General features: G+C 43.8%; 1 protein-coding gene across 1 annotated transcript in view; it reads right to left on the reverse strand.

Annotated features, from left to right (window-relative positions):
• The window catches only part of NPLOC4 (NPL4 homolog, ubiquitin recognition factor), a 67,418-nt gene that overhangs the window by 9,561 nt on the left and 33,804 nt on the right, over positions 1 to 24,053 (reverse strand). Inside the window, exons 10-15 of the mRNA XM_077253383.1 lie at positions 23,854 to 23,925; positions 23,294 to 23,420; positions 22,721 to 22,881; positions 17,411 to 17,482; positions 8,480 to 8,572; positions 7,517 to 7,633 (exon numbers count right to left, since the gene is read on the reverse strand). Coding sequence (XP_077109498.1) covers positions 7,517 to 7,633; positions 8,480 to 8,572; positions 17,411 to 17,482; positions 22,721 to 22,881; positions 23,294 to 23,420; positions 23,854 to 23,925 — 642 coding nt within the window. The remainder of the gene's footprint in view (positions 1 to 7,516; positions 7,634 to 8,479; positions 8,573 to 17,410; positions 17,483 to 22,720; positions 22,882 to 23,293; positions 23,421 to 23,853; positions 23,926 to 24,053) is intronic.

A 24,053-nucleotide genomic window follows, 5' to 3' on the forward strand; every position in this document is an offset into this window, starting at 1 on the left:
TTGAATGTAAAATATTCTGGAATAATTAGCAGACGCCTTGTCGCGTTTCGAGAGCCCCTGATGTGCCTAAACAGTGAAAACCCCACCACCACAAGTGACACCATTTTGGAAACTAAACCCCTTTGGAACCCTATCTAGATGTGTATTGAGAACCTTAAACCCCCAAGTGCGCCACAGAAGTTTATATCGTTAAGCCGTGAAAATAAAAAAAATCAAAAAAAAAAAAAATCACATTTTTCCCACAAAAATCTTTTTTAGCTATAAATTTTGTATTTTCACAAGGGCAAAAGGAGAAAATGGACCCAAAGTTTGTTTTGCAGTTTCTCCTGAGTTCACCGATACCCCATATGTGGTCGAAAACTACTTTTGAGGCACAGTACAAAGCTCAGAAGGGAAGTAGCACATATTACAGTGCAGATTTTGCTGCACTTGTTTTAGGGTGCCATGTTTCATTGGCAGAGCCCCTGGGGTGCCAGAACAGCAGAACCCCCATCAGTGACCCCATTTTACCAATTAAACCTCTCAATAAATTCATCTAGGGGGTGCAGTGATTATATTGACACTACAAGTGTGTCACAAACTTTTATACCATTGAGCAGTGAACAAAAAATTATTTACATTTTTACCACCAAGATTGTGTGTTAGCCCCAAGTTTTACATTTTCACATGTAGAATGTAGAAATACCCCATATGTGGATGTACAGTACTACTTTGCCATATGGAGAGACTCGGGAGGGACGGGGCACTATTTGCCTCCTGGAGTGCAGATTTTCCTAGAATAGTTTGTGGATTCCATATAAAGAGGCCCTAAGTGCTAGAAAAGCAGAATCCCCCCCTCAATGTGACCCCGGTTTGGAAATTAAAACCATTTTGGAATTTATTTACAGATGTAGTGATGATTTTGACTCCATGGGTGTTTTCTAGAAACAAGCAGCCGTGGATGTTGCGGACTGAAAATTGTAAACCGTTGTAGTGACCAGTACATTATGCCCAGCTCATGCTTCTGGAGACTCTAACCCGTAAACTAGGCGGCTCATCACTACAGAAATGCCAAACATGTGGGTGCTAAATGTGGTTTAGGCACACTGGAGCTCAGAAGGGAGGGGGGGCATTTGGATTTGGAGAATTTGCTGAATTTCTTTTGGGGGCAAGGAGCCATTTCGCTTTTCCAGAGTCTTTGTGCTGCCAGTAACGTTGAACCCCCCCCTATATTTCCGTTAAGAGATGACAGATCTGAGTGGGGACTTGCTTTTTTTTGTGGATTGAGTTGAAGCTTTTATTGGGAACATTTTACATAACGTTTGGGATCACATTTATCCGGCACTCTACACTGAGCACTTACTTTGGGGTTTCCATTTAAATCTCTGAGTGATGTGACAATTTAAACCCCGAGGGATCCTTTCACTATAATGGGGCAGCAGAGTTACTCTAGACTCCGTCTGGCCTCTGCTCAGCAGTGTCCTTTTCACGAGTGCACAAAACTGTGGTTGACGGCACTTTTATGCAGTCCTAAAAAGACAGACATCGCCGGATCACAGGTCAGACGGTGTCCACAGTGCCTCCATCTGCCTCAATATAGGAAATTTTCCACCTGGGGTTTTGTCTGAATCACGTATTTCAGAGATTTACATGGAAACCCCGATGTAAGCGCTCAGCGCAGTGCGTGGCATAAATGTGCGCTGAGCCTTAATGAGATCTTTGGGAGGCAGAATGAAAAAATCAACAGCAGGTGAAGAATTGGTTTTATTTATTTTTTACGCAGTTCCTGGTGTGGTATAAGTGATTAGGTGACTTTATTCTTCAGGTCCATGTGATGACAGCGATACCAGATTTATATGGGTTTTTATGTTTGGCTGCTGTCACACACTAAAAGATGATTTTTTTATTGCGAAAACTAGTTTTTGCATCACCGTATTTTGAGATCTTTAATATTTTTATATTTCAGCAGAGTCATGTAAGAGCTTGTTTTTTGTGGGACGAGCTGACATTTTTATTGGTGCCATTTTCGGGTACATGACTTTTTTGATCCCCTTCTATTCTGATTTTCGGGAGGCAGAATGAACAAAAACCAGCAATTCACGAATTACATTTTTTTTTATTTATTTTATTTTTTTTTTTAATACCGTTCCACATGTGGTAGAATTGGTAAGATAGCTTTATTCTTCAGGTCAGTACGATTATAGCGATACCTCATTTATATAGTTTTTTTATGTTTTGCCACTTTTACACAATAACAACTATTTTATAGAAAAAATAATTATTTTTGCATCCCTTTATTCTGAGAGCTATAACTTTTTTATTTTTCTGCTGATGGAGCTGTATGGCGGCTCGTTTTTTATGACGTTTTCAACTGTACCATTTTTAATTACATCCTTTTTTTTTTTTTAATTCGTTTATTAACCAAAAAACAACATATACATATGTGGGTGACCAAGCCAGTATATGTACACTTGTCAAGGTAATTACAAATGGACAACAAATTTGTACATTAAATTACTCATACACTTTCAGTTTCATAAGTCCATATGTTGAGATATATATATATATATATATATATATATATATATATATATAATAAACCACTGGTCAAGTGAACAGAAGACATTAACATAACTTCATGTCCGCTTGGTAACATGTATCCAAAAAAGAGGAAAAAATAATTCCTTCTCCCCTCTCCTCTTTTCTACATTATACAACCAATTAAGCCATAACTATCCTATCCTATTCTTCCGCCCGATACCTATATATTATGCAGTCCTAAAAAGACAGACATCGCCGGATCACAGGTCAGACGGTGTCCACAGTGCCTCCATCTGCCTCAATATAGGAAATTTTCCACCTGGGGTTTTGTCTGAATCACGTATTTCAGAGATTTACATGGAAACCCCGATGTAAGCGCTCAGCGCAGTGCGTGGCATAAATGTGCGCTGAGCCTTAATGAGATCTTTGGGAGGCAGAATGAAAAAATCAACAGCAGGTGAAGAATTGGTTTTATTTATTTTTTACGCAGTTCCTGGTGTGGTATAAGTGATTAGGTGACTTTATTCTTCAGGTCCATGTGATGACAGCGATACCAGATTTATATGGGTTTTTATGTTTGGCTGCTGTCACACACTAAAAGATGATTTTTTTATTGCGAAAACTAGTTTTTGCATCACCGTATTTTGAGATCTTTAATATTTTTATATTTCAGCAGAGTCATGTAAGAGCTTGTTTTTTGTGGGACGAGCTGACATTTTTATTGGTGCCATTTTCGGGTACATGACTTTTTTGATCCCCTTCTATTCTGATTTTCGGGAGGCAGAATGAACAAAAACCAGCAATTCACGAATTACATTTTTTTTTATTTATTTTATTTTTTTTTTTAATACCGTTCCACATGTGGTAGAATTGGTAAGATAGCTTTATTCTTCAGGTCAGTACGATTATAGCGATACCTCATTTATATAGTTTTTTTATGTTTTGCCACTTTTACACAATAACAACTATTTTATAGAAAAAATAATTATTTTTGCATCCCTTTATTCTGAGAGCTATAACTTTTTTATTTTTCTGCTGATGGAGCTGTATGGCGGCTCGTTTTTTATGACGTTTTCAACTGTACCATTTTTAATTACATCCTTTTTTTTTTTTTAATTCGTTTATTAACCAAAAAACAACATATACATATGTGGGTGACCAAGCCAGTATATGTACACTTGTCAAGGTAATTACAAATGGACAACAAATTTGTACATTAAATTACTCATACACTTTCAGTTTCATAAGTCCATATGTTGAGATATATATATATATATATATATATATATATATATATATATAATAAACCACTGGTCAAGTGAACAGAAGACATTAACATAACTTCATGTCCGCTTGGTAACATGTATCCAAAAAAGAGGAAAAAATAATTCCTTCTCCCCTCTCCTCTTTTCTACATTATACAACCAATTAAGCCATAACTATCCTATCCTATTCTTCCGCCCGATACCTATATATTATAATAACTATCTGATGAAGTAGAGTATGATTTGATGCGTTCTAACCACGACACTCATGGTGGTGTCAGGCCACCATGTCCCGATACAGTAAGATGAGAAGAGTTCCACCTGTCCCAAATCTTGTTGAATTTCTTTAAGCAGCCCCTGTTTTGATATGTTCGTTCATATGATATGATTGAGTTTACCAATTCTATCCACGTCCCGAGAGAGGGATGTGCACTACCCATCCAGCGCAATGCCAATACCTTCCTAGCCAGAAAGAGTATCTCACGTAGAAAAATTTTAACATAGTGTCCCCAGGTTTCGTCGTCTAGCACCCCAAATAAGCAAGCTAAGGGACAGAGGAACAGGGGATTGTACTAGAGATGTCAACAGCGACGTTACTTGGCTCCACTAAGACAGAATAATGGGGCAACTCCATACCATGTGTATAAAGTTTGCTTCCAGCGAATGACATCTCAAACATTCCGATGTTTGAAACCGACCCATCTTAAAAAGCCGCAACGGAGTTAAATATGACTGATGTATGATATATAACTGGGTCATTCTATTATTGACTGATGGGGACACTCCAATCGGAGATTCAAGAATTTCCTCCCAATCCTCATCTTGAGCATCAGGAATGAGACCTTCCCACCTTCCCTTAATTGACACTATAGCAGAATTTATTCCCACTGATAACATGTATGTGTATAAAGCAGAGATGAGACCCCGGGGACCTTGCGACATAAGAATTCCTACTAAGGGGAAAGATGAGATGATTTGAGTCATACTGCCAGAACGTAGATATGACTGGATAGCTGATCTCAGCTGAAGAAAATGAAAGAACTGGGACCTAAGGGACATTATTACATCCATCTTTTTGATCGCATTTTATTGCACTTTTTGTTCGGCAGTATGATGGTAAAGCATTGTTTTTTGCCTCTCTTTTTTTTAGGGTGTTCACTGAAGGGGTTAACTAGTGGGACAGTTTTATAGAGCAGGTCTTTACAGATGCAGCGATACCAAATGTGTACTTTCATTATTTTGTTTTTCATTTACATAAATAAATGTATTTATTGTTAAAATATTTATTTCATTTTTTCTCTTTATTTAGGGATTTTAAAAAAAAATATTTTTACACATTCTAATATTTTTTTATTTACGTTGTCCCAGTATGGGACATTGCAATGCAGAGTGTCAGATCAGCGATCTGATCTAATATAGTAGAGTATCAGATCAGGAAGGGAAGGCAGGCATGCCAGCTCCCTGCAGGACCTGCAATCGCGTTGTCCTGATGGAAGCGCGCAGGGAACCCCTCCCTGCGCAATGCTTCTCTATGCCGCTGTCACTAATGACAGTGGCATCAGAGGGGTTAAATTCCCGAGATCGGTGCTAGCACCGATCATGGGCGTCGCTGTGGGGTGTCAGCTGTCACATACAGCTGACATCTGCACGCGATTGCCGTGGCGCTCAGCGTGAGGCCACGCGATCGCAGCGCCATACATATACTGCTCTTTGCGGAAACGCACCTCCCGCAGAGCAGTATATGTACAGTGCATGTCGGGAAGGGGTTAAGAACCACTCCAGTGGTCAAATTAAAAAAAATGCTGGAGTGATGCTTTAAGTGTTTCTTCAAACTGGCGACTGGAGTTCTTCACATATTCCCCAATTACTTGATTGATCTGAAGTATTTATAGCGGAAGCCCTCATAGATGTGCTGCCCAGCTGTGTATGGCCCACACTTGCCTCCTCCTATCCTAACCAGGACAACAAGCTACGAGAAATGTTCAAAAATCATGTACAAACCCCCAACATTGTGAAAACCGGATGATGAACCAGACAGGGCCATATACCAGAAGTCTATTTCTGCCCACTACAGTTAGAAAATCCTAATCCTCTTTACTTTATATTAATAATGTACAAAAAACATTTTAAAGGAATTTTAAAATCCCAAGAAAAATAATTTTCACTTTCCCAATCCCCTGCCACCTCTATGCCGCTGCTTCTCTGGTTCCCTGCCAATCTCCAGCAATGATGTCCTGCCCTAATGAAGTCCCTGCATCGGGTAGATGTCATCTCGAAATGGCATTACTGGTGCCGGGAGAACAGAGACTGGCAGAGAACAGGGGAGTGTCGCTACTGGAATGGCAGGGGATTGGAAGGTACACCCTTCTAAGCCGTATAAACCCTTATAATTTATTGTATGTCTGCTATAAATGACTGCCTACAATCACTGCCCTACAGAGGGATTCTGACCTTCGGATATAGATTTTTGAAGATCCAATGCTCCAAATATATAAAAGGGTTTTCCTACTCCACTCACTTTCACATGGAGAGGTTAGTGGGGTAAGCAACCTCACGTCCACCAATATCTGCTGGGACATATGCCTGGATGAGATCAGCCAGTATCTCACATCTCTCCACTGTTAATGAATGAGACAAATGCACGGTCGACAGGTACCACTAGAATTTACATCACCCAGCCAACTCACCACTTAATGCAAAAGTGAGTGGAGCAAGAAAACCCTTTAATGTTCCCACACAGCCACACAATGGCCACTATTCATGTCAGGCCTCTATGACCACATGGCATCTATCAGGAAATAGAAAAGAACATTATCCCTCAGTAGTGCAGCATCGCGCTTAACAGGTTTTGCACCTGAACCCCTTTAAGATTTCCATGAAGGATAGAACTTGGCACAAAGCTCTTAGATGTCAGCTTCCGCTATACAGAGCTGATGTAGAGGAAGACGAGAGCTCAGGCACCACCTTAGAATATAGAGATGGTTCAAAATAGAGTTCTAGGTAAGGAGCGATGCGATGATGGCTCCACAAGACAACGAGCTGCTTGTCATCTCGGGGGCTGCCAATATTTTGGATGTTCACATTAAGGAGTTTTGTGTCAAACAACATTAAATTCCACAAACGAGGCCTAAGAAAGCCACAAGTGGGAGGAGGTAGAGCTATGACACCAGGTCCTTTATCTAATGCCTCCATCATCCTTAACGGGGTAGTATGAAAATCAAAAGAGACCACTGATCACTTTGGGGTTCTGAGAATTAGGGTCTTCAGAAACCCCGTCGTGAACAAAACGGAGGTACACATGCTCTACTTCCGCTCCACTCATTGCCCATGAGACGAGCACAGCACTCCACTATCTTCGGCAGTCCCTCAGACAAGTAATGGACAGGAGGTTGAGCATTCGCAACTTGGCTCTATTCAAGTCAGGGCTCTGCAGAGCCAGGTTCTTGTAATTCTCGAGCCCCATCCTCAGGATTACAAGGGGGTTCAAGTGGTCAGACCCCCAAGAACAAACAAATTTTGCTTCTGGGAATACCCCTTCATTGGGCCCAGCTTGAGTCTTCTTGCCATGTAAGGCCCCTCTCTTGCCCACAGCTATAATACACACAGTACACAGGGAAGCCAGGAGCAGCATATGTCACACAGGATTGGATCAGCTGGGCAGGCATACACCAAGCATGGTGGCCAGGGATATAAATAGGGGGAGGCTTGGGGAGGAAATGTACCCTGCTCACCTGTAGCGGCATCACTTCATTGGTAACTAAGAAAAGAAGTAGATGGAAATCGGAGATGATCTCAAGGAAGATGGCCGAAGGATTTTGGGAGAGATACGTCGCCAAGCTATGGAAATCCTGCACATGAGAAAGAAGAAAACTCATCAGCAACTTCAGAAGTGTAGGGATTATAGCGACCATTATACTGACAATAACAACAACGCTGGAACTACACGCATAGGGGGCAGTGCAGATTAATGGAGGCAACTGCAAGCAGGTGGATCTGGTGGGGGGGGGGGGCACTTTCAGAGGTCATGATGTGGTGGTCTCTGGTGCTGCCGCTCAATCCCTTTCAAGCAATACTGGGAATAGCCACATATGTGAGAGCCAGACCTCCACCGATTAAGTTCTAGTTGCCTTTCCTATGCCATCAGTAATTAAGGGATACCTAGGATTATAAAAACATGGCGGTCATCTTCGAAAAACTGCATCATCCCTGCCCACAGATTGTCTGGTTTTACAGCTAGTCTTTAATGAATTCAACAGAGTGGAGTTACAATACAAGGCAAAGACAACACAGACAGGGGGTGCCGTTTTTGGAAAAAGGCAGCTACATATTTCTAATCCTGGACCATCCCTTTTAATATATTAAAAGTCACATCTCGAGTTCTATGACCTATTACATAATTCCTTTAACTGCTTTGTGACCATTAATATTCTAAATATATTTACTGTAAGTGGTATATTAAATGACTGCGGGTGAGCTGAAGTACCATAACTGCCCATCGACAAGTGGGGGCACTATTTCAGGTAAGCATGCAGGCTCCTAATATCATATAGCCTCGGACTCATGAAGTTTACTAACTTTAAATGGACGAACATCTGAATAAAGAGCACCCTGATCATGAAGTGTAATGTCACCTGAGATTACAGGAGAGGGTTGATATCTTTTTTATGCATGTCACAAAACAATGGGGGTCTCACCTGGGTCTCCCCAAGGGATTCTCTGTTTTCAATGGGAAACAAATTGGAGGTGGAGAATGTATATACTGGATCTTTTGGGAATGTGGTTGTGATCTGTGAAGTAGAGAGAATACAAACTGTTAGGGATACAAAAAGCTGAAGAAGAGAGAAGCGCAGAAGACATTTCACACACACAATGTTGTGTATATATAAGTTTGGCAGATCTATAGGATATTTGATAGATATTTGTCTCACCTCTTGGACGCACAGCATGTGGTGAGGCGACCTCTGCCTCCAGGAGGAGTGTAAGAGCAGCCAATCATATCTGTGGTTTACTCTATTCACTTCAATGGGAGTAATGGAGAAAGAAATCTCTCCATTCATATGCCCCTTTACCAGGCAAGATGTGGGTTAGAGACCCCAATTATGGAGAACGATGCGACTCCCTGGAGGTCGTACCCACATCTATACACAGTTATAGCATATCTGGAGTATAAGCTATAAATTCTTAGGGTGAGATTGAAATCACCTCTTGCAAGGAATAAATAGTGTCATGTAAAAGTTTGGGCACACAGTCAAAATGACTGTTATTGTGAACAGTTAAGCAGGCAGAAGATAACATGATCTCTAAAATGCCATAAGCTGTGTGTATATATATGTATATATATGTATATATATATATATGTATATATATATATATATATATATATATATATATATATATATATATATATATATATATATATATATACACACACACACACATATACATATATACATATATATATATATATATATATATATATATATATATATATATATATATATATATATATATATATATATATATATATATATTTCCATTTTAAAAATTAGAAAAAGGAAAATGGGCTAATGCAAAAGTTTGGGCACCCATGGTGGAGATTTGTGTGCTCAGAAAACTTTAACCAAGGTTTCAGACCTTGATTAGCCTGTTAGGGTTTTGGCTTGTTCACCATCAGTGTTCGGAAAGGCTGTATGATGCAAATATCCCAGTCTTATAAAAACCCAGCCTCCTCTAACCTTATACTAAAAAAAACAGCAGCCATAGGTTCTTCTAAGCAGCGGTCTAGCAATCTGAAAATGGTAGGGGCCGACAAAGCAGGAGAAGGCTATAAGACGATAGCAAAGCATTTTCAAGTTGCCCTTTCCTCAGTTTGAAATGTAATTAAGAAATGGCAGTTAACAGGAACAGTGGAGGTCAAGATAAGGTCTGGAAGACCAAGCAACATTTCAGCGCCACTCATAGGAATGCTAGAGAGGCAAATCCGAACCCCTGCTTAACTGCAAAATGCCTTCTGAAGATTTTGCATACTCAGGAGTTGTGATACACTGTCCTACTATTCAGAGACACCTGCACAAATATGGCCTTCATGGAAGAGTCATCAGAAGAAAACCTCTCCTGCATCCTCACCATAAAATTCAGAGTCAGAAGTATGCTAAAGAACATATAAACAAGCCTGATGCATTTTGGAAACAAGTCCTATGGACAGATGAGGTTAAAATAGAATTCTTTGGTCACAACTATTAGGCATAGGGGTGGATCATTCATGCTTTGGGGTTATGTTGCAGCCAATGGCACAGGGAACAGAATGGATTCAATAAAATTTCAACAAATTCTTGATGCAAACATAACACAATCTGTAAAAAAAAAAAAGCTGAAGTTGAAAAGAGGATGGCTTCTACAAATGGATAATGATCCTAAACACATGTCAAAATCCACAATAGATGACCTCAAAAGGCGCAAGCTGAAGGTTTTACAATGGCCCTCACAGTCCCCTGATCTGAACATTATTGAAAATCTGTGGCTAGATCTCAAAACAGCAGTGCATGCAAGACGACCCAGGAATCTCACAGAGCTGGAAGATTTTCCAAGGAAGAATGAAGGAAAATACATCAAATAAGAAATGAAAGACACTCATCTGGCTACAAAAAGGAGATTTTTGTGTACACACCGTAAAATCTTTTTCTCCGAGCCAATCATTGGGGGACACAGGACCATGGGTGTTATGCTGCTGCCACTAGGAGGACACTAAGTTAACAAAGAAAGATTAACTCCTCCTCTGCAGTATACACCCCTTCACTGGCTACGATTCAACCAGTTCGGTAGTAAAGCAGTAGGAGCATTAAACAAAAGACAATAAACTATGTCAAAACCAAAGAAGTAACAACAAGCCAACAGGCTAACAGGGTGGGTGCTGTGTCCCCCAATGATTGGCTCAGAGAAAAAGATTTTACGGTGAGTACACAAAAATCTCCTTTTATCCTACGCCTCATTGGGGGACACAGGACCATGGGACGTCCTAAAGCAGTCCCTGGGTGGGGAGCAACATAGCTGCTAATACTCCATGTACCACTGGCTTACGGCTAAGGTACTGCCGATTGCAGAATGCGCCTGCCAAGGGCGGCGTCTGCAGAAGATAGAGAATGAATGTGGTAATGTTTCATAAAAGTGTGCAAGCTGGACCATGTCGCTGCCTTGCAGCCCTGTTGTGCTGACACCTGGTGCGGAATGGCCCAAGAGGTGCCCACCGACCGAGTAGAATGGGCCTTGATCCCTGCTGGGATAGGAACACCTTTGACACGATATGATTCCTGAATAGCCGATCGAATCCATTTGGCTAAAGTAGCTTTGGAAGCGGGAGAACCCTTCCTTGGTCCCTCTGGAAGTACGAATAGGACATCCGACTTGCGGAAGGCAGCCGTCCGAGAGACGTACCGTCGAAGGGCCCTCACCACATCAAGAGTGTGCAGAGCCTTTTCAATGCGATGGACTGGTGCCGGACAGAATGAAGGCAGAAAAGCAGAATTTCTCAAGACCGCCTTGTCCGAGTGAAAAATTAGAAACGGAGGCCGGCAGGAGAGTGCCGCCAGCTCCGAAACACGCCTAATGGATGTAATAGCCACTAGGAAAACTACCTTCCAGGAGAGGAAGGTCAGGGAAACGTCCTGCAGCGGTTCGAAGGGGGTCTCCTGAAGAGCTCCAAGGACTAAATTAAGATCCCACGGATCAAAAGGCATTTTGTAGGGAGGCGCCACATGGGAAACTCCCTGAAAAAAGTCTTCACCGGCAATCTATTGGCAATCTTTCGTTGGAACAGGACTGAATGCCGAAACCTGACCTTTGAGAGAGCCAAGTGCAAGGCCCGACTCTAGTCCAGATTGGAGAAAGTCCAATATGGCAGGAATGGAGAATACCAGAGGAGATCATCCTTGTGCGTCGCACCATGTGAAGAAGATTCGCCAGGTACGGTGGTAACTGCGCATGGACACGGGTTTCCTAGCCCTGATCATGGTGGAAGACACCTTGGGAGTGAAACCCGCTTGGCCTAGAATCCAGGATTCAACGGCCAGGCCGTAAAAGACAGGGCCCCTGAGTTCTGGTGGTAAATCAGGCCCTGTGAGAGAAGATCCACGCGATCTGGAAGATGCCAGGGGACGTCTGTGACCAGCTGAACCAGTTCCGCGTACCATGCTCGGCGCGGCCAGTCCGGCGCCACGAGGATCACTGGTACCCCCTCTGCCCTGATCTTCTTGATGACCCTCGGTAGCAGGGGAAGAGTGGGAAATATGTAAGGGAGGCGGAATTGACGCCACGGCCCGTGCGTCGAGAGATCGTGCAATGAACTGCGGAACTTTGTTGTTTAACCTGGAGGCCATGAGGTCCACATCCGGGGTCCCCCAGCGATGACAAATCTGCTGGAAAACCTCCGGGTGAAGGGACAACTCGCCTGAGGCGAGGCCCTGGCGGCTGAGGAAGTCCGCCGCCCAATTCTCCACACCTGGTATGTGGATCGCCGAGATGGGCGAATGGTTGGACTTGTGGGACACCTCGAGCATAGCCGTCTTGCTGCGGGTTCCCCCTTGACGGTTGATGTACGCCACAGCTGTCGTTGTCGGACTGGATTCTGACGGGGTGACCCGCCAGAAGATGGGGAAACCTGAACAACGCTAGCCTGATAGCTCGTATTTCCAGGAGATTGATGGAAAGACGAGACTCTCGAGTGGACCACCGCCCTTGTGCTGTGTGGTGGTTGACCACCACCAGCCACCGCACTGGGAGAAAGGACCTTCCCTGGTTTAGGGAGGACTTCAGCGTCCACCACCTGAGGGTCCTTCTGACCCGTGGGGACAGAGTGAAACGGCAGTCGAGGGAGGACGGGTTCCCATTCCACGCCGACAGCAGCGCATGTTGTAGGGGACGGAGGTGAAATTGCGCGAATGGAACCGCTTCCATGGCTGCTACCATCTGCCCAAGAATGCGCATGCTGAAACGAATGGAGTGGGAGACTGGACGGGAAAGACTGAGCTGCCTGCTGCAAGGCCAAGGCCTTGTCTTGAGGGAGAATGACCAGACCACGTGAAGTGTCCAGTGTCATTCCAAGAAAGGAGATCCGTTGAGCCGGGATCAGAGAGGATTTTTCGAAGTTTATCTTCCAACCCAGGCGAGAAAGCGTATCCACCGTGAGATCGACGAACTCTTCGCAGGCTGGGTAAGATGGACCTTTTATCAGTAGGTCGTTCAGGTACGGAAGTACCACCACTCCCCTGGAATGAAGAATGGCCATGCCAGCCGCCATGAACTTCGTGAAAACTCTGGGAGTGATGGCGAAGCCGAAATGTAAGGCCACAAACTGGAAGTGTTCCCCGCGAAATGCGAAGCGAAGAAACTGCTGATAAGGAAGAAAAATTGGGATGTGGAGGTAAGCATATTTGATGTCTATAGATGCCAGGAACTCTCCTTTTTCCATGGACGTGACGACAGAGCGGAGGGATTCAATTCTGAAGCGCCGAATTTTGACAAATTTGTTCAGAAGTTTTAGGTCTAGAATTGGACACAGCGATCCGTCCTTTTTTGGGACCACGAATAGGTTCTAGTAGAACCCTTTGAACCTTTAGTCTTGGGGAACCGGAATGATGACTCCGTCCCTTTGTAGTGCCCGTATGGCCTGGAGAAAAGCTGTCGTCTTTGGTTTGGGAGGACACGACTGGAAGAAACGTGTAGGGGAGGGAGGAAAATTCTATTTTGTATCCGGTAGACACCAGTTCCCTGACCCACTCGTCGGAGACGACCGAGAGCCAGGCTTGACGGAACGAAAGTAGATGACCTCCTACTTTGTTGGTGCCCTCCGGATGTTGCAAAGAGTCAATGAGTGGAGGATCTAAGGGATCTGGATCCCTTAGACCCAGATGGTCTCGGTCTGGGTTTCCAGTTACAGTTAGGACTATAAGAGACCTGGGGACCTCGGTCACCGCGTGAACCTCGTCCTGATGCCGAGGAGAAGGATGTAGATGACCAGTTGGTATTGTTGCGAAAAGGCCGGAATCGAGATTGTTGTTGGTACCGAAACGGCCGGGTAGGCTTTTGTTGGGGGAGAAATTTACTTTTTCCCCCGGTGGCATCCGAGATTATTTGGTCTAATTTTTCTCCAAATAAACGACCAGCCTGGTAGGGCAGAGATGTCAAAGAGTGCTTGGAGGCCGAATCTGCTCGCCAATCCATGAGCCACAGGGCTCTTCTAATGGAGATTGCATTTGCGGCTGCGTGTGCAGCGCAATTGGCCGCGTCTATTGAGTCGTTGACTACGAAGTCCCCAGCCTGGGCTATCTGGTTAGCCAGGTTGATCGCCTCTGGAGGGAGATTGCTGTCTTGGATGGTCGTGGTAAGCACCTCAGCCCAAGCGACCATAGCCTTAGCCACCCAAGAGGCGGCGAAGGATGGGAAGAGAGAGGCTACTGTGGCCTCGAAGACGGAGCGGGCTAGGTAATCAATTTGACGGTCAGAGGGGTTCTTGACTGAGGAACCGTCTGACAGGGATAGGATAGTTTTGGAAGCGAGATGTGATACAGCAGGGTCCACTGAGGGGGACTGCAGCCAGTCCTTGATTAGTTCCTGAGCAAAAGGGTATTTGGCCTCGATGGGCTTTTGACCCATGAAGCGTCTGTCAGGACGGTCCCTGTGTTTTTGTACAATCTCCTTAAACTCAGGATGAGTGACAAAAACCTTTTGGACACGTTTAGTCTTTTTAAACGACACCACGTGTTCTGGGGTAGATACGGATTCCTCGTCCACCTTCAGGGTCTTGTTGACCGCTTCAATGAGAGAATCGAGTGTCTCTTGGGAGGTGGAGGAATCCTGGACGTAGGAATCGTCTGACTCATATTCAGAGTCATTTAGGTTCTCTGGAGAAGGGGACCTGGATACTGAACTCGCAGACGCTGAAAAACCAACTCATCTGTGGTCAGGGGATGGAACATGGGTACGTTTTCTGGAGCCCCGAGTCGTTAGTGAGAGTACGCCCCCTGCTGGTGGATGGATCCGTACCGTCGCCCGAGTCCTCCGCGGTCTGACTTGAAGGGGGACCCCGGAGGGAGTCAATTGCCTTGGCTAGGGAAGCCATAGATCGTGACAGGGAAGTGGCCCACTCAGGGGGACTAGGCTCTGCAGGGTCGGTGGCGGGAGGCGGCTGCACAGAGGCCAGGTCACAATCCGCATATAACGGGGTACTGTGAGCTCGGGGCAGGGCCGTATTGCAAGTGGCACATGAAGTGAAAAACACTGTGTGCTTCTTGTTACCCTTTTTGGTCTCCTTAGATTGAGACATAGTGTCCTTAGAGACAGAGCAGGGCAGTATGTGCAAGGAAGGGGTTAAGCTTTCTTGAAGCAGCTTACCCACGGTCCTGTGCCTGTGTCCCCGGGGAGGAATGTAGCCGTGGCGGTTCCGGTCAGCGTGAGCCACCTTGCAGGAAGATGTGGCAATATGGCCCCCGAGATCTGCAAGGCGCCTCTCGTCCCAAATGAGAAGCGCCGATATAGGGGGCGAGGTTACGGCCATGGGCGGAACTGCTCACTGCGGCCTAGCCCGGCTGAAAAGCCGGGGACTAAATTTCTGGGTCTTGCCCGGCGGCGGCCGCGACGGAGCGCCGCTGACCACCGCTGACCCCCGACCGACGGCGCCTCTCCCCAGGGACCCGGACCGCACCTCTGCCGCAAAGAAGGAGCGCAGGGGGTAATGTACTTACAGTTGTGCAGGTCCTCCTGTCACTGTGAGAGTGTGCGCTCAATCCATGCACCCATGGGGGATGGAGAGGCTTCTGATATACTTCTTCTGTCCCCTCAAGGTGGGGGCTTTTTGTGCAACGCCATCAGTTGTGGGCCTTGTCTGTCGGGCCCCGGAGAGGTACATTAGAGCCAGGCTCTACGTGCTCGCCGTCTTGCAGGGGGAAGGGGGGGGGGGGGGGAAGATCGGGACCAAGGAGGAAACCGTCGCCCCAGAAAAATTTGGCATGCTCCAGACGTCGCAGGAGAGGGACGGGGAGGTATACTCGCCGTGCTCGCCTGTTGCTGGTTCGGGGGAGAACGGACCCTATAAAAAAAGGAATCAGTCGCCCCCTTCACTCCGTTAGATAAAAAATAAAAATTTACAGAAAAATTTAAATTTAAAATAAGAAAGTCGGGGTCTGAAAAAAAACAGACCCAAGTGCCTCCTACAGACACTAAGCGAGAACTGGTTGAATCGTAGCCAGTGAAGGGGTGTATACTGCAGAGGAGGAGTTAATCTTTCTGTGTTAACTTAGTGTCCTCCTAGTGGCAGCAGCATAACACCCATGGTCCTGTGTCCCCCAATGAGGCGTAGGAGAAAAGTGTTTACAAGCTGTGATACTTTCAAAAGGGGTGCTACTATGGGGGGAGGGAGAGGGGGGTTGGTTAGGGGGTAAGGGTGTTGTTTAGTAAAATGAAAATGTATTATCAGGTCATGTATCTAATGTACGGTATTTGTCTGGAAATTGTATTTGACTGTGTTATTGGCGTGTCATATGCTTTAATAAAAAAATACATGATTAAAAAAAAGGGGTGCTACTAGGTACTAACCATGCAGGGTGCCCAAACTTTTGTATGGGCCCATTTTCCTTTTTTAAATTTTTAAAATGTAAAAGATGAAAAAATAAAAGGAAAGTGTCATCTTTAACTTTTAGCCCTTTTAGAAATCATTTCATCTTCAACTTGCTTGACCATGGGTGCCCAAATTTTAAAATGTCACTGTAGTTTAAATGGTTATTCCAGTAGGTAGACCCAGCAGTCCGTAAGAGAACGATTGGAGCATCACTTTCAATTTACTTATACATTTCCAGAAGGAATAACCGAAGTACCACAACAAAAGATGCAAAAATATTTACTGAAACAGACATGTCCAGAGAGCTGACATATTTAATATAAGATCCAGAGAACTAACTCATAAAAAATACTTTTAATGCCATTTACAAATTCTACAGAGCAGGAAACAAAAGTCTCCTCATGCTGTCAGTCTATATTTATATGAGTTGTGTGCAGAATCTAAGAGATGCAGCTATACACAGATGACAGGGAGAAACCTATCACCAGCAGGAGGATGAGACTGGCTAAAGCTGCTCACGACTTAAAGAGGTGTTCCATTGTTAAGCATTAATGACCCGAATACTACCATCGTTAAAAATAACAAGATCGTCATCTTTAATGTACTTCATCCTTACTGATTTTCTAATTTGTTTGTTTAAATGTGATTGCTTTTTGTTTTTGATTGTTAAAATTATATAAAATTCAATAAAAACTACAGTTATATATATAAAAAAATATAAGATCATTATTACTTATCTGCCACATTAAAAATGCTTCTCAGCTGACACTTGCTGGTCCTTGTTAACATGGCAGAAATGCCAAACTCACAGCAAGAGCACGTGACCACTATGGCCAATCACTGGGCTCAGCGTTCATGCCAAGGTAGAGGGCAATAGACTGTTGAGCCGGGCTGCAAGAGTGCAAACACTGCAACAATATCGAGAATCGGGCCAGTGACATCGAGTCTACTGAAACTTGCAAATATGCAGTGGATATGTTCGTTGGTGGCGTTACAATTATTGATGGAGAATACTCACGTCAATGATCAAATACTCGACAGGTAGAGGCCGCGCTAATTGTGTAATTTCATTACCAAACTTGTCAATGTCCTGTGAAGGCAAAATACTGTAGTAAATGACAAGGGTAAGTTATAGATATAGATAATAATAATCTTTATTTTTATATAGCGCTAACATATTCCGCATTGCTTTACAGTTTGCACACATTATCATCGCTGTCCCCGTTGGGGTTCACAATCTAAATTCCCTATCAGTATGTCTTTGGAATGTGGGAGAAAACCGGAGTATTCGGAGGAAACCCATGCAAACACGGGGAGAACATACAAACTCTTTGCAGATGTTGTCCTTGGTGGGGTTTGAACCCAGGGATGCAATTCTAACCACTGCGCCACCGTGTATATACTTTGCAGAGGTCATTTTCACACCTTCAGGAACCTTAAAGGGCCCTACCAGCTGTTTCCCCATGATTCCGGCCCAAAACATGACTCCTCCACCTCCTTGCTGACTATGGACATAAACGGAGATAAACTCATGGTGTGGCCACCATCTTCCCCTGACCTCAACCCTATAGAGAACCTTTGGAGTATCATCAAGCAAAAGATCTATGAGGGTGGGAGGCAGTTCACATCAAAACAGCAGCTCTGGGAGGCTATTCCAACTTCATGCAAAGAAATACAAGCAGAAACTCTCCAAAAACTCAAGTTCAATGGATGCAAGAATTGTGAAGGTGATTTCAAAGAAGGGGTCCTATGCAGGTACAGACTGAGGCTGAAATTCAGCCCTGGCATTTGAAATCACGCAGGCCCATGTTGTCTCCGCCCAAAAGCACCAGATGGGATATATTACTAATATTACCCTGGATGGAGGAAAGCAAGATTTACTACAAGACCAATATTTCTAATGATACCCATGGCCTGCTGGGGTAAGTTACGGAGTCGGCAACTTTGTGCTCCATCACAACGCTTAACAGTATGGGTATCTTGAGAACACCGATTCTGCTAACAATGTAGCAGAAAAGGCAGCCCATGACCAGACAGGCCCTTCTGGCATTTGCCAGAATTGCCAGATGGCCAGTCCGGCCCTGGTCCTATGTTAACATGTAACTTGGCCTGTTAGGATGTTTTGGAGTTAAATAGCTTTTGGTTCAGTAAATGTGACCTCCTAATGCTGCAAATTCCACAAATGAGCATTTTCAGTTCTTTAAAACATATCAAATGTTTAGAAATTCTACTGTGCCTAATAATTTGGAACAGTGCATTTTGAGTTTTTATTCATTTTGGAGATTATACTGTTATCGTTGGGAGGTTTCTTCAATAAAATTCGATGTATACTCTAACGGGTGATGACTTATTAGACTGACTGTCATTTGCAACGACCATTTAGGAAAATCCGAGAAAAATGTCATTTGCATAATAATTTGGAACATGGTGTGTATGTATATCTATCTACAGTATATATATATATATCTCTATCTATCTATCTATCTATCTATCTATCTATCTATCTATCTCTCTATCTGGGCCCTCTGCAACCGTTTCTGCTTGTGAACACTGTTTAGGGGTGGCCGAATAGTAGGTTTATGCACCACAGCAAGCCTTTGAAGGATCCCACACCTTGAGGTTTGAGGGACTCCAGAGGCACCAGCAGCTTCAAATAACTGTTTGCTGCTTTGTAATGGTATTTTGGCAGCTGCTCTCTTAATCCAATGAATTTGGCAGAAACCTCTCTCATTATGCCTTTATCTGCATGAACTCTGTATGTGCACTGTTTCAATCACAAATCTCTTCACAGTATGATGATCACTCTTACGTTTTCATGAAATATCTAATGTTTTCATACCTTGTCCAAGGCATTGCACTATTTAACCCCTTCCCGACCTTTGACGCAGCGTATGCGTCATGAAAACCTGTGCCAATCCGACCTGTGACGCAGCCCCGACGTGTGCCCAAACAGTGGTTTACCCCCACATATGGGGTATCAGTGTACTCAGGACAAACTGGACAACAACTTTTGGGGTCCAATTTCTCCTGTTACTCTTGTGAAAATAAAAAATTGCGGGCTAAAAAATAATTTTTGAGGAAATAATGATTTTTTATTTTCACGGCTCTGCGTTATAAACTTCTGTGAAGCACTTGGAGATTTAAAGTGGTCACCGCACATCTAGATTAGTTCCATGGGAGGTCTAGTTTCCAAAATGGGGTCACATGTGGGGGAGCTCCAATCTTTAGGCACACAGGGGCTCTCCAAACGCGACATGGTGTCCGCTAACGATTGGAGCTATTTTTTCATTCAAAAGTCAAATGGCGCTCCTTCCCTTCCGAGCCTTGCCGTGTGCACAAACAGTGGTTTGTGACCACATATGAGGTATCGATGTACTCAGGAGAAATTGCCCAACACATTTTAGGATCCATTTTATCCTGTTGCCCTTGTGAAAATGAAAAATTGAGGCTAAAAGAAATTTTTTGTGAAAAAAAAAAAGCACTTTTTCATTTTTACGGATCAATTTGTGAAGCACCTGGGGGTTCAAAGTGCTCACTATGCATCTAGGTAAGCTCCTTGGGGGGTCTAGTTTCCAAAATGGGGTCACTTGTGGGGGAGCTCCAATGTTTAGGCACACAGGGGCTCTCCAAACGCGACATGGTGTCCGCTAAAGATTGGATACAATTTTTCATTGAAAAAGTCAAATGGCGCTCCTTCCCTTCCAAGCCCTGTCGTGCGCCCAAACAGTGGCTCCCCCCCACATATGGGGTATTGGCGTACTCAAGACAAATTGTACAATAACTTTTGAGGTCCAGTTTCTCTTTTTACCCTTGGGAAAATAAAAAAATTGTTGCTAAAACATTTTTGTGACTAAAAAGTTAAATGTTCATTTTTTCCTTCCACGTTGCTTCTGCGGCTGTGAAGCACCTGAAGGGTTAATAAACTTCTGGAATGTGGTTTTGAGCACCTTGAGGGGTGCAGTTTTTAGAATGGTGTCACTTTTGGGTATTTTCAGCCATATAGACCCCTCAAATTGACTTCAAATGTGAGGTGGTCCCTAAAAAAAATGGTTTTGTAAATTTCGTTGTAAAAATGAGGAATCGCTGGTCAAATTTTAACCCCTATAACTTCCTAGAAAAAAAAAAATTTGTTTCCAAAATTGTGCTGATGTAAAGTAGACATGTGGGTAATGTTATTTATTAACTATTTTGGGTCACATAACTCTCTCGTTTAACAGAATAAAAATTCAAAATTTGAAAATTGCAAAATTTTCAAATTTTTTTTTTTTTCTTTCACAAATAAACGCAAAAATTATTGACCTAAATTTACCACTAACACGAAGCCCAATATGTCACGAAAAACAATCTCAGAACCGTTAGGATCCGTTGAAGCGTTCCTGAGTTATTACCTCATAAAGGGACACTGGTCAGAATTGCAAAAAACGGCCAGGTCATTAAGGTCAAAATAGGCTGGGTCATGAAGGGGTTAACGCTTTTCGGCAGCAGAGATATCCTTTTTATTTCCCATATTGCTTGAAACCTGTGGCCTGCTTAATAATGTGGAACATCATTTTTAAGTAGTTTTCCTTTAATTAGAATCACCTGGAAAACTAATTATCACGTGTGTATAAGATTTATTTCAGTGATCCATTGAGCCCTGAGACGCAATACCATCCACGAGTTTATTTGAAAAACAAAACAATTACATCTTTATGACACTTAAATCCAATTTGCATAATAATTTGGAACACACTGTATATCTATCACATATACTTACACACTGCTCAAAAAAAAGCAAACTCTAAAATACCACATCCTAGATATAATTCAAAATCAAAGTGGAAAATCAAATTACAGGCTGATCGAATATCAGTGGAAATGCCTCAAGACAAGGAAATGATGCTCAGTAGTGTGTGTGGCCTCCACGTGCCTGTATGACCTCCCTACAACACCTGGGCATGCTCCTGATGAGACGGCAGACGTTCTCCTGAGGGATCTCCTCCCAGACCTGTATTAAAAATTCAGTCAACTCCTGGACTGTCTGTGGTGTGTTGGTGGATGGAACGAGACTTGATGTCCTGCATGTGCTCGATTGGATTCAGGTCTGGGGAATGGGCAGGCCAGTCCATAGCATTAATGCATTCATCATACAGGAACTGCTGAGACTCTCCAGCCACATGAGACCTAGCACTGTCATGCATCTGCAGGAACCCAGGGCCCATGCACCTGCGCATACGGTCTCACAGCAGGTCTGACGATCTCATCCCGGTACATAAGGGCAGTCAGGGTACCTCTGGGTAACGCATGGAGGGCTGTGCGGCTCTCCAAATATATGCCTCCCCACACCATTACTTATCCACTGCCAAATCGGTCATGCTGCAGGATGTTGCAGGCAGCAGAACATTCTCCACGGCGTCTCCAGAATCTTTCATATGTGCTCAGTGTGAACCTGCTCTCATCTGTGTAGAGAACAGGGCAGCAATGTCAAATCAACCAGCCTTAGTGTTCTCAGGAAAATGCCAATCGCCCTACACTGTGTTGGGCTGTAAGCAGAACACTTACTTGTGGATGTCGGGCCCACATATCACCCTCCTGGAGTCTGTTTCATGTGTCTGCTCAAACCATCAGAATGTTCGTGAATGTTAGGGTTCTGGAACTGCTCCTCCTCTTTCTCCTTGCACAAAGGAGGAGGTAGGGGTCCTGGTGCTGGGTTGTTGCCCTCCTACAGCCCCCTCCACGTCTCCTCGTGTACCGACTGGCCTGTCTCGTTGTAGCTGCTCCATGCTCTGGACACTGTGCTTACAGACACAGCTACCCTTCTTGCCACAGCTCGCATTGATGTGCCATCCTGGATGAGCTGTACTACCTGAGCAACTTCTGTGGGTTGTAGATACTGCCTCATGCTATTGTACCTCGAGGGGTGGGAGCAATGACAAAATTCAAAAGTGACCAAAACAACAGCCAAAAAGGATCAGAACAGAGAAATGGTCTGTGGCCACCACCTGCAGAACCACTCCTTTATAGGGGTCGTCTTGCTTATTGCCTATCATTTCTACATGTTGTCTGTTCCATTTGCACAACAGCAGGAGAAATTGATTCACAATCAGTGTTGCTTCATAACTGGCAAGGTTGATTTCACAGAAGTGTGATTGACTTGGTGTTTCATGTTGTTCAAGTGTTATATATACATACATACACACACACGTCATGTGATTGAATATGTGCCATGTAATGCTGCACTTTTCCTGCGGAAGGATTTCCTCCATAGGGCAGGAAAGTCCAGTGGGGACAAAAACTTTAAGAGACTCGCCCCTCCACCCTTCATAAATGCCCTCATCATGACACTGACCTTGTAGAAGACATCAGGGACATACTGCTCACTGCTTGACTCTTTGGCATAGCCCAGCTCTGGGGCATCTCTACAGGGCAAGAGACACTCGTCCCGTACTAGCGCCATACATTGATTCGACACCTGGTATCCCTCAAAGTGCACTTGGTTATCTGGTCCACCTGAAAAATGACAAAAAGAGAGATGAAACTGTCGCAAACACAGGATATAATAGTGTAAAGTGAAAGCATCCAGTGGGATATTCCAACAGTTTACTCCGGATTACACGACATGTGGTTGAAGGCTACCTATACTATAGGGCAGAGGCCTCCAACTTGTGTCTTCCCAGCGGTTGTGAAACTACAATTTCCAGCATATTCCCATTTTTTCATGGTTTTATCCCAAACCCTGCATTCTGAGAGCCATACATATTTTTTTTTATTTTTCCCTTTATGTAGCCAAATGATTGTAGGCCAACTTCATTAGTGGCCAAAGAAATCACTGGCCAAAGGCAGTCGAGGCATGTAATTCAGGCAAAGTATTCATCTTTTGGCAGAATGAGGGTCTGGCTCCTGTATAAATTTATGATCTTACCTGTAGCCACTACAGTCACAAATTTTGAACCAAAGTGTCCATCTGGAGACAGTCGGCAGTGGTTTGGGTGCTGGTTTTGGAAGAAGCCAGCCGTGATGCATTCTTCTGCACTTAGGAAATATGAATCCTGGCAGGAGAGAGAACGCAGTCGAGTAAGGCACTCATACAACTAATGTTTCATCCAAGCTCAGCAGAATCTCAACATTTCTCATCCCTTATTATAGTCAGTTAAGTATCAGAAAATTGATACAGTGACAGATAGAAACCCATCACCAGCAGAGGGCAAAGGAGACAGGCTGAATATGCTTAAGAGCAATTTGATGAGACTCCTGCCCCTCTGAACAGCCAGGAGTATAATTGGAAATGTAGTTTGCTTTACGTGAACCATATACGAGGGCAAGAAGGACTCAAAATAGCAACAACCCAGAAATGGCAAATCAACTAAGACAGGTATACACAAGAAAGATATCTGACCCTTCAACAACTGATATTCCGAAACATGAGAGCACTTGAATAAGTGATGGTGCACCTATAGCGGTGGTGTTCGGATGAGAGCTTACCTTGTTCCTACTGTACCGGACAGTACCTTTTCTAGTATCTTCAGAAACCAGGTCTGTGAATATCCAGCCAACCTGCAAAGACACAAAATAGTGAGCTGCTCTGTATGTGCATCATCACTGCACCTACTTGGATAAATCCATAAATGTAGATGTATGAAATCAGAAAACCGCTCCACCTCTCTTCAGGTTAATTATTGTTC

The sequence above is a fragment of the Ranitomeya variabilis genome, chromosome 4 (genome assembly GCF_051348905.1).
Source record: "Ranitomeya variabilis isolate aRanVar5 chromosome 4, aRanVar5.hap1, whole genome shotgun sequence".
Lineage (NCBI taxonomy): Eukaryota > Metazoa > Chordata > Amphibia > Anura > Dendrobatidae > Ranitomeya > Ranitomeya variabilis.